Genomic DNA, 10471 nt, shown 5'->3' with positions numbered 1-10471 from the left:
GTGACGGAAAACGCGTTGTATATTGTTTTGATTTTCTTTTGTATTTGAGTAGGTTTGGTAAATACTTTTAGGCAAGTGTTTTAGCTTTGCATGTGCTGTACTTCTAAATATCTAAATAAGTAGTTGCTATATTTGTTAAAATAATGCTGGTATTGTTTGTCTAATTTTTTCTATTGTTAAAATCTTTTCATTCTGAAGTACTATACCTTAACTAAATAAAAAATAACGTTTACAACAACAAACTAAAGTAATTGGAAATATATGTATCATGAATTATCCTTCTAGTATTAATCTTAAGATTTGGGTTTCATTTTTCTTCACTGACAAAAAATGCTAAACGACTTTTAAAGTAATATTATTAGATCAGAATTAGCTGTGTTTAATAAAGCAGGTCTTGGGACACTATGTTTGCTATTTAAGTGTGGCATTTTTTTGAGAATATTTATTAAAATTCTGATTGTCTGGCAAATGAAAATTTAATGCAGATCCTCATTTATTGTGAAGCTGATTTAATGGTGCAAAATGTTTGTTTTGCCTCAAAAGTAGGATTCTATCTTATGGGGGTTGATAAACGTCATATGTGTTCCCCAGTCTGTAGAGTTTGGCAGGTGCAAGCATGAGGTTTTTACAAAAAACTTTGTGATTTGCACATGGATATTTAGCATAAAGTATTTCCTGGCCCTGTTTATTACTTGCATTATAATTGGTCTTTCTCGGGCACTTAGAGGTTGTGCGCATGCGTGACATGGTACTGCGCACCCAATCTTGTTGGAAACTGCCATTTTGTGTTTTGGTGTTTTCCTTGTGTCCAGCCAACAGTTTTTTTGCTGTGTGGCTTGGTAACAACTTTTTCATTAACTAGGTATAAGCCTGATGTTACTAATAAAAACAATAAGTTATTGTTTTAATAGGCAAATTTTAAACATCAGATTTACTCAATTATAATCCACCCTCGATTGTAAGCGGCATGTTATTAGTTAGACACTATTGTTTCTTAATACTTCTATTTGTTACTAGGTAGTGAAACTATTTGTCAACAATTGTTAGTCACACAAATAATTGTACCAAGCAGAGCATCTGTTGATGTGTAATGGCTACATGCAAAAGTATTTTGAATGTGATGTAAATCAAAAACCAGATAATATCTGTATAATATTGAAATGTATGCCCCTTGGTTATAAGCCACCAGAGATTGTAAGTTGCACGAGCCGTGAGGTAAAAAAAAATGGATAAGCAATAGCTTATAATCGAATAAATGCGATAAAAATACACTAACTATAGACCATTGTTTTAACAATATATATACCTGGGTACCAATTTGCAGAATATGGCAGCTCCATGCATGTGTTTTCCAAAAAGAATTTGCACTACTATTTTATGTGATTGCACGCGAAAATTTGGCATGATGAATTGCATGGTCCTGTTTATCACTTGCAATGTGCCCGTGGAAAATTGGTCTTGCATGTGCATTTATGGGTTATGCACTTGCAAGAGACATAGTGGTCCTGCACAGTTATTATTTAATAGTAAAAGTTTGGTTAAGCACAAATTAACACAATAAAGACTTTGATTCAGCACCTAGATAATGCTTTGTAGCTGTTGAGTCAAAGTTTTATTGTTTGTGTATTGGGCTTTCAATGGTGATTTATGAATATTTCTGTTCACAAGGATTTTCTGCATTTAAAAAAAATATTCACAAAACAAGGCTTTTGTTTAAAATTAGCTGCTTACACAATTTGTAGTAGTAATATACATTGAACCTGACTCAAACTTGTAAAAAATAGACAGTCATTTGTTCTCTGGCTGTAGAACACCCTTGTACTAAAAAATCATTGATATTAATTGTATGTATAATAATGCAAGCAATTCATTACAAATAAATCCGCTGTATCAAGGTCGTTGAGAGCTTGCTGCAGTACTATCGCTGCTGGTTAAAAAATGGGACGTCTAACTTTGATTATGTTTTGTTTTTAAACCAGTGCAGGTGCTAGGTTGATAGGGGCAGCATAAAAAATGCCTCGACGAAGATCAAAGCGCAAATCTGTTACTGCACAAACAACCTCAAAGCGGTCAAAGAAAGCAAAGGATGTGGAAGCTTCTCAAACTGAGGAGTCATCACAAGCAGAAGACACCGCAGATGCAGATGCCTCGCTACTCGATGAAAATCCACAAGAAGCAGGCGATCAGAACACCAGCCTCCCTGATGAGGAAGAATCCAGGTTATTGGCAGATGATACAGAAGTAAAGGATGACATCTTGGACACAGGCGCTGATGTTGTAGGAGATGATCTTATGGAGGAGCATGCTATTGTAGAGGAAGAAATTATTGAGCATGTTGATGACATTGCTGAGCAACAGGATAATGAAGATGTTGATCAGGAAACAGGGTCTAGGGATGAAGAAGAAATTGCAGAAGAGAGAGCTGTCAAGGATTCCGCCGAAGCCCAAAATAGAGAAGAGGACACTTTACAAACAGAAGATAATCAGGAAAACCTAGACAAGAGTGTAGTTGAAGAAGAAGTGCAAGAGGAAGATGCATTTGTAGAAGAGGAACAAGAGGAGGGTGAATATTTTGAAGAAGATAAAAACCACCAAGAAACCGAGGTATACAACAGAGATGAAAATTCAGAGGGGGAAATTGGTGAAAATTCCAATGACGCTGAGTTTGAAGAACAACAAGAAGAAATAGAGGAGTATGATTTACCTGATCATGACGAAGAAAAGGAGAATTATGACCATGATAATGCTGATGGAATTGATCTCAATACAGAGGAGTACACTGAGCGTAACATGGCTGCAGAGGATTATGACAAGGCAAGTGATATCAGCTCTGATCAACACGATTTCTCTCGTGAAATGTCCGATGATGATAGTCAGTCTTCGAAAAATCGCAGTCGAGCAATATCGCCAATAGTGTTTGATCGTGGTGACTCTTCGAGTGATGAAGATGTGGAGAATGATGATCAGCTCACACCTCCTGGTGAGTCAGATGTATTCATTCCGAAGAAGGAGATCATTCTACCACCTGTGGAAGTGAGAGCTGAACGAAGAGAGAAACACTCGAAAATGCTCAAGTATTTATTTCGCGAGGCTCACTTTTACATGATAAAGAGTAACAACCATGAAAACATATCTCTCTCCAAAGCAAAAGGAGTTTGGTCTACGCCACCAAGTAACGAATCCAAAATCAACAAGTCTTTTAGAGAAGCTAGAAACGTGATACTTATTTATTCTGTAAGAGAAAGTGGAGCATTTCAAGGTTTTGCTCGGGTATCATCAGAAGCAAGGCATGATCTCACACCAGTAAACTGGGTTTTACCTGCTGGGTTATCCGCTCGTGCACTTGGCGGAGTGTTCCAAGTGGATTGGCTTTGTCGCCGCGAACTCTCGTTTGCTAAGACGGTCGACATCTTCAATCCTTTCAATTACAACAAACCTGTAAAAATAGGCCGCGATGGCCAAGAGGTTGAACCAAATGCCGGAAAAATGCTGTGTCTTGAGTTCCCGCATGATGATAAAGTAGATTTGGAGGCGATTATACAACGGACGCGGAAACAGCAAAAAGCCTCCGGAGGTCCCCCGAAGTACCGCCCACCCCAACCTATGGAGACTTCATTTAAAGAGCGCAACAGAGGACGCCCTTCTTATCCCACAACCAGGCGAGTACCATCAAGGCAAGCGCCCCGCCCTCCACCAAAACCTCTACCAGAGCGCAATCCACTGAAAATACCGCTCGAACGCACTATTTACCGCTCACCAAGGCGCTCTGATTATAACGGAAGCGGTGGTGGAGGTGGAAGTAACACGATCACTCGTCGCTCCTCGAATCATATGACCAACGGCGGGTACAGTCACCATGACAACTACCAACCCCCGCCGCCGAGGCCCCCGCCTTCGTATCCCCCTAACAACTACTCGCACTCTTATTCTTCACCCCCGCCGTACGACCCCTACCCCTACCCACCGAGCCATTCAACACACACGCGGTACAACAGCGAAAGAGGAGGCAGAGGTGCTGGTGATAACCATGGCAACCATCACTCTTCGTCCTCATCCGGCGCTCGCGTGTCTTCGCGGGTCATTAGTTCTTCCAACCACTCGAGCAGTAGGTCGTATCATCCTCACGAAAGCTCATCACGAGTTTCTTCCTCATCTAGTCGTCGCTCATATGATGATCACCAGCCGCCACCTTCTTCTCGCATCTACGACTCTCGGTCTCACGCTGCAGCCTGTGACGACTTCGTACGTCGCGTAGCGGGCGGGAAAAGCATTGTGACGTCATCAGTGACGCTATCCAGGAGCAGCAGGCCTTCCTCGGGGGATACTTACTCCCGTTCGGCGCCTCGGCAGTCAGAGAGAGCAGGAGGGATGGAAAGAGCGTCAAGGTATCAAGAAAGAAGCCGATACCGGCGTTGAGGAGTTGGACAAAGGTGATAGAAGCCTTGAGAACCATCGGTGCAAACTGGAGACACCTTAAACACACACAAAAACCGTCGAACTGCGGCCGCTGGCTGTGCAGCAGTTGCGGTGGGCAAACGATTAAGTGCGGATTGTATCGTGCACTGAGAAACTTTCTTGAACTGTAGTTCGCGCGCGAAATACACGCTCAAACGGGGTCAGAAAGAGGGACTTTTTTACACCGCCGTGCGTGTCCTGTGTCAGGTCGGTCAAAGGACCCTTTGCGGTTCGGGAAAAAATGTTGTACATAAATGCAATCAAGTAGCACCTCTGTACAAATAAACCACTTTTTTAGTTCTTTTTTTATCCACGGACCAAGGGCACATGTCCCCAGAACCTGTTCAACGCAAAATCACGTTCACATTTTATTTCGTTTTTCCCTCGCTAAGAAATTGTTTTGACACGTTATGCCCTGTCATGCATAAACGCTACGGATCATTTTGCTGGTGATTAGTGCACAGTGATTATACACCCCTATGTTGTAACTTGCGTTGGTAAATTGCTAAGGCTTGCTCAAACTGCCATAATTTTAATACAAAAGTAATTCTCGCTGAGTTAGTTACGCCACAAAGAATATGTTTTCCATACAGCTTGTTTCCCGCTTACCTTAGATTCAGAACAGAATTTTGCATAATGTTGTGTTTATATTTTGTTTAGGGCTGGCTATGGAAATGCGAGTGTATAAACCTCGTTAGGTTTGAATTAAGTTACAAGGTTACGGCTATTAACGTTTGAACTTAAATCACCTAAGTTTGCAAAATACCGATAGGTGGCGCAAAGAGCATTTACGAATATGTAATACCAATATTGTATGAAAATGCTGACGGTTAGGCCCATTTGGATTGGGGACCCCACCCCAATTTGGGGTGAGGTTTTATAACAAAATCTCACTGAAAAATATAATTTATAATTCTAAAATAACTGTGCTCTACGCCATTTACCGGACTCTGTCGTGGGTTCGAATTTTGCAGTGGGAGCAAATGTTTTAGTTCGGTACAACGCCGCTTGCAAGACTGGTCCAAACTGGGTACTGTGCCTTGCTTAGTTTGTTGAGGCCGTTAACTGACAACGCCATAGTGCTCTTGTAGTACGAAATTCTTTAACTAAAATATGTTTTGAAACAAGTAAGTTGTAACACTTCTATTTTATTGAACTTCAATGAAAAACAGCGTATTTGAAAGTGCAAAAAAATAACGCACAATAATGCATTGATATATTAAAGGAAATCTACGCTTGTATGAACATGGCACGGTTTATAAAAAAGAGGAATAAAGGTTTCGCAAAACTGACAAAAAAAGTTAATTTCGGCTGATATAAAAAGTCCTGAACTCGTGTTTTGCATTTGTAGGTTAGATAGTAGAATAAAAACCAAAATATATGAAAAATTCGCTACAGCACTTAGTAATAATCCATCTTGATGCATACGGTCACAACTTTAGTGTTTAACTTGTGGCAGAGATTTACCGGAAAGTAGATCAGTCTCGCTTGAAATCTTGCTTCGCTGTCGCTGGGTGTCGCCAAAGTACTGTACCTTTTAATATTCCGAGCGACACAGTAGCGAGGACATATTGCCTTTCACCCAGAAATCAACAATAGCTCAACTCGACAGCGAACAACTGAAACCACGTGATTATTTTGACCAATGGGTGGCTTATTTTCAGTAGCTAGGATTAAATTACAGATAGTGACTCTACTACCACTGTTCAATGATTCGCGCGGGAAATTAAACAATTCTTTTGCACATCGGGTTATGTTCCATTGAAAGGGGATACCTTACCATAGCCTACGCCTTTCGCCGCAACGTACGAATATACATTCCAAAGCAACAAAGTTTCAAGTTTTTTCATATCCTGCGAAGTAGACATGATGATTTGAAAGTCAGTGGGCCATCTTTACCTTGTAGTAATTCCCTAATGTGTGCTAGCAATGTGGGTTATTCCCAGATAATGATAAATTATAATAGTTCAATTGCAATTTTTTATGTGAGTAATTTCTAAACCAGTTTTCTTAAACCTCACACAACACAATTCGCAAACCCCAAAGTTTTGATCATACGAATAAAATCGTATAGAATTGGGTTGCGTCTTTACGCCGGTTTCAAAAATGCTTGGCAACCACTTTTGGGGCCACGACCTCCAGGCTGAGAAACAATGTTCTAAACAATATTAAAATAAATTTTTAAATTGAAGATAGTTTTGAATTATATTAATTAAGGGCCAGTCAAAATAAATAGACGCTTGCACCCTATTTTGGTTTCAAAAGACATTTTTGTTGAGTTTAATGTTTGTATTGACAAATTTATTTGCTGATATTGAGTATTTACGACTAAAAAGTTTTTCTCACAATGCTTTTCCAAATAATTTTCTTACCCTATCCACCCTTTATTGCTAAATATACAAAGTCACCTATACGATATTATATTAGTTCATTTGCACACATGACCGGCTTTAACTGCTGGGGACGAATCCCGATCAGGTTATTTAATTTCTCTATATGGGTCAGGCGCGCCGGACCATTGGCCAAGTTTCTGTAACCACGTGACCAGCTTTTCGAACAGACACCGGTTTCAGGCGTAACATGACACCGCCTCGAATATTTGGGAAAAGGGAAATCTCCTACAGTTATCAGTATCGGGTTTTCTACCTTAAGTTTTCGTTTCCGATTGAATATCAAAAACTACATATCGAAAATGCGTCTTAGATATCAGAATGCTTTCTGGGTCGGAATGGGATTGTCTGTATTCATTTTCGCAAGGAAAGTTTTAACATGAACTGCGAGTCCCAGAAACTGAAAAATCTCCTTCAACGTCCTATAAAATGCGACGTCCTTCAGCAAATCATTACAACCCAAGAAACAACAGAGACAACAACAGCAAAAATACAAGAATAAAAACAAACTACAGTATACAGTTCAAGAATACTTACAAGATAATCTTCAAAAACAGAAACGTGAAAAAGAAAACTACAACCATGGTGAGTTAACTCAATTGTACCATCATAACTGGTTTTGATGATGTTTTACTGATAACACACGGTCAAATAATTGTTTAGATTGTTAAAAAAACAGCTGCTTTTTCTGCTAAATGTGCGCGTAACTTTGAGTTTTGTGAATTTGTCTGTAAAAATCTTTAAAACCTGACTATCAGGATAGAATGCTAAAATATAGAAAAAATGATAAATGGCAGTATGTTATTGTGAGGACGAGACATTTAGTAATGTTTTTAATCTAAACATTTGTTTCATTAAATACGACCAATTGAATTTAAACAAAGTATGATTCCAGTAAACATAATTACTAATTACGTTTGGTAAACTAAAACAATCAAAAACAGGTCAGGAAATAAAAATGTCACAATCTATTTTAATGTGTTCACTGTAATTACGTTCTAAAATTTTGTAAAATGTAGGCTGTTCTTGAGTTATAACTTATAAAATAAACCAGAGTTCGTTTGTTTTCAGAATTTCCTCCTAACCATCTTCGGCCTTGTTTTATTTGCTTTAGTTTGTGCAGCAAAATCTTGCCCCAAACTTGACACTACAAGGTGAGTTTGTAAACATTTTCAACAGAAAGTTTTGTTTCTTTTTGACACAAGTTCAAGGAAAATTGCCAATTAAACTATATGAAGCGTTTCTGTCATTAATTGGTTTACTCCTGAACTATCTGTTGCAAAAATTATTAGTTGTTGTAATGATGATATTTAACAAACCACTAACATCAAACAATACGGAATGCAGTTTTTGGAAAAAAAGTCGACTTATTTGCTTTACATGGTGGATTAATATTTATTCCATTACCAGATGTGACATGTCAAACCCACTTCAAACCCACACCGGTATCAGTACTTCGTTCGGTTACGTCTTCTGCAAAGTTGGACCAACGTTTGGACGCAGAAATGGTGTCAAAATTGTTAAGGTTGCCGTGTGCGACACCCAGTGTTCAGTTCCCGGCGACAGCGAAGCAAGATTTCAAGCGAGACCGATATATTACCCGATAAATCTCTTTCACAAGTGCGTAAGAGTCCCAGTGGCCTGTTACTGCGACATCAGAGATTACTATGCACTCGGAAAATAATTTGAATTTGGAAACTGTTATTGTAACTGCCCGCATATAGATTGATTTTTATTATTGTTTATTTTGTTTTAAGTTTTGTGTTTTTGCTCTTTGTTTTATGAGATTACTTACAGATGCAACAAACAAATTCTTTAGATTTTTTTTACTTTATGAACTTGCCTACTTTGCGAAATCTGTATTGCTTCATTCCATACACTGTGGTATGTCCTTGCCAAATTGATTAATCACGCCTATGCATGATAATAAGCGTCATTTTTTGCGCTTTCAAAAACACTGTCCTTTTACGCCTTAATATCGTTGTTTTAAAAATAAATAAAATAGAAGTGTAACAATTTACTCTTTTCAAAGCCTATTTTAGCTAAAAAAAATCCATTACAAGAGTGCCATAGCTTTGTCAAATATTGGTATTGACGAAAAAATTTGCTATATCCAAGATAATAAGCCAGCAGTCATTCATCGTAACAAAACAAATGCTGGCTCAGATATTATAGGATTTAAACCCGCGACAGAAATTTTACCTTGTATGTTGTCATGTTTAGGCTATCTAGAAACTTGGGAACAAAAGTTTAAAATTGAATGAAAATTTTTATTTCTTATCAGAGTTGTTGTGCGGTATAAGGTCCGACTACAAATTCTACCGAAAGCCGAATCCGCGTCATTTAAGTTGTAATTTCAGTTTAAAACGACAACGAGAAAAAAGCTTAAAACTTCTTTTCTTTGATATGTATGGTGTAAACATTGAATTAGGTGATTTTTAAACTTCGAACCGCGAGAAATTTTTAATTGTGCTGCTAAGTAAGCATTGTAAGGTAGGTGTGCACGGCAACGCCTTGACAGTAATGTTAAATACACTTTTTACGAACACTTTGCAATCACTAAACCTTGTACTTTTAAGAATTCCAAACGTTTGATATTAAAGCAAGGTTTTTTTCAACTGGGGTGCACTGCTAGAAAGCTATTGTTGGTTTAATGCGACATGACAACGTATTGAATACTAGACGTCCGACCCTTTACCTTCTGATTGTGTAACAGTATCTAGTTTTTAATAAAGACGATGTATAGTATAGCACGGTAGCACCAGTGATGGGATTCAGCCGGTTCGCACAGTTTCTATAGAACCGTCTCACGAAATTTTATGAGATCAGCGAACCGGTTAGCATTGCTGGTTACTGTCAATGGACTTTTGGAACAAATCTGGCGGAAAAATGTCTTTTGTGATAGAACCAACTGACAATAAAATTGAATCCCACCACTGTATAGCACCATCCAAGGAAAGGCTCCCGTCGCGGTTTGATTCCCACATTAGGCGAGCGGGTGTTTAAAATCAATATAACGCTACTTTCAAGAGTCTTCAAAGTTTTATTTTCCGTTGAGGCCTTTAAACTGACTCCACCATGGTGCAAAGGTAATGGAAATATTTAGCCAAATAGAATATAGATCACGTAAGTTGTTACACTTCTATTTTATTAAACCTAAATGATAACAACGACAGTAAGGCGAAAAAGGACAGTGTTTTTGAAAGTGCAAAATATGACCCTCATTATTATGCATAGGCGTAAGTAATCACAGTACTTCGGCAAAAACAGGTCACAGTGCATGGAATAATGCAATAAAGATTTCGCAAAGGGGGCAAGTTAATGTAGTTCGACTATCCTACAGAAACCATTTTTTGCATTTGTAAGTAATTTCATAAAAAAATCAATAACGCAAAAACATGTAAAAAATTCAGCAACAGCACAAAATAAAAATGCTAAAAATTAATCCATATGCAGGCGGTCACAATAATAGTTTTCAACTTTAAATTATTTTCCAAGTGCATAGTAATCTCTGATGTCGCAGTAACAGGCCACTGGGACTCTTACGCACTTGTGACAGAGGTTTATTGGATAGTAGATCGGTCTCGATTGAAATCTTGCTTCGCTGTTGCCGGGAACTAAACACT

At 38.4% G+C, this 10471-nt stretch overlaps 2 protein-coding genes across 2 annotated transcripts; both read left to right on the top strand.

The window, feature by feature from the left end:
- Positions 1-1958: 1958 nt before the first annotated feature.
- On the top strand, positions 1959-5012 carry LOC145234421 (uncharacterized). The gene has a single exon (XM_080099159.1). The coding sequence runs from the start codon at positions 2014-2016 to the stop codon at positions 4414-4416; it is 2403 nt and encodes an 800-aa protein (XP_079955285.1). The 5' UTR covers positions 1959-2013; the 3' UTR covers positions 4417-5012.
- Positions 5013-7274: 2262 nt separating this feature from the next.
- On the top strand, positions 7275-8555 carry LOC145211218 (uncharacterized). The gene is made up of 3 exons (XM_080080028.1): positions 7275-7430; positions 7917-7999; positions 8256-8555. The coding sequence occupies exons 1-3, from the start codon at positions 7275-7277 to the stop codon at positions 8527-8529; spliced, it is 513 nt and encodes a 170-aa protein (XP_079936154.1). The 3' UTR covers positions 8530-8555.
- The last annotated feature ends 1916 nt before the right edge of the window (positions 8556-10471 follow it).

This window comes from Phallusia mammillata, chromosome 1, assembly GCF_965637545.1.
Source record: "Phallusia mammillata chromosome 1, kaPhaMamm4.hap1.1, whole genome shotgun sequence".
NCBI classification, from domain to species: domain Eukaryota; kingdom Metazoa; phylum Chordata; class Ascidiacea; order Phlebobranchia; family Ascidiidae; genus Phallusia; species Phallusia mammillata.
Note: the sequence above shows the minus strand (reverse complement) of the source record. Positions and strands in the feature narration are given on the sequence as shown.

What these genes read in the sequence shown, in the direction of transcription:
- LOC145234421 (XM_080099159.1), top strand. Translation starts at nt 2,014, where the DNA reads ATGCCTCGACGAAGATCAAAGCGCAAATCTGTTACTGCACAAACAACC.
- LOC145211218 (XM_080080028.1), top strand. Translation starts at nt 7,275, where the DNA reads ATGCGACGTCCTTCAGCAAATCATTACAACCCAAGAAACAACAGAGAC. An exon ending in AAAAGAAAACTACAACCATG is followed by an intron (nt 7,431 to 7,916) that starts GTGAGTTAACTC and finishes GTTTGTTTTCAG; the next exon opens with AATTTCCTCCTAACCATCTT. An exon ending in CCCAAACTTGACACTACAAG is followed by an intron (nt 8,000 to 8,255) that starts GTGAGTTTGTAA and finishes TTCCATTACCAG; the next exon opens with ATGTGACATGTCAAACCCAC.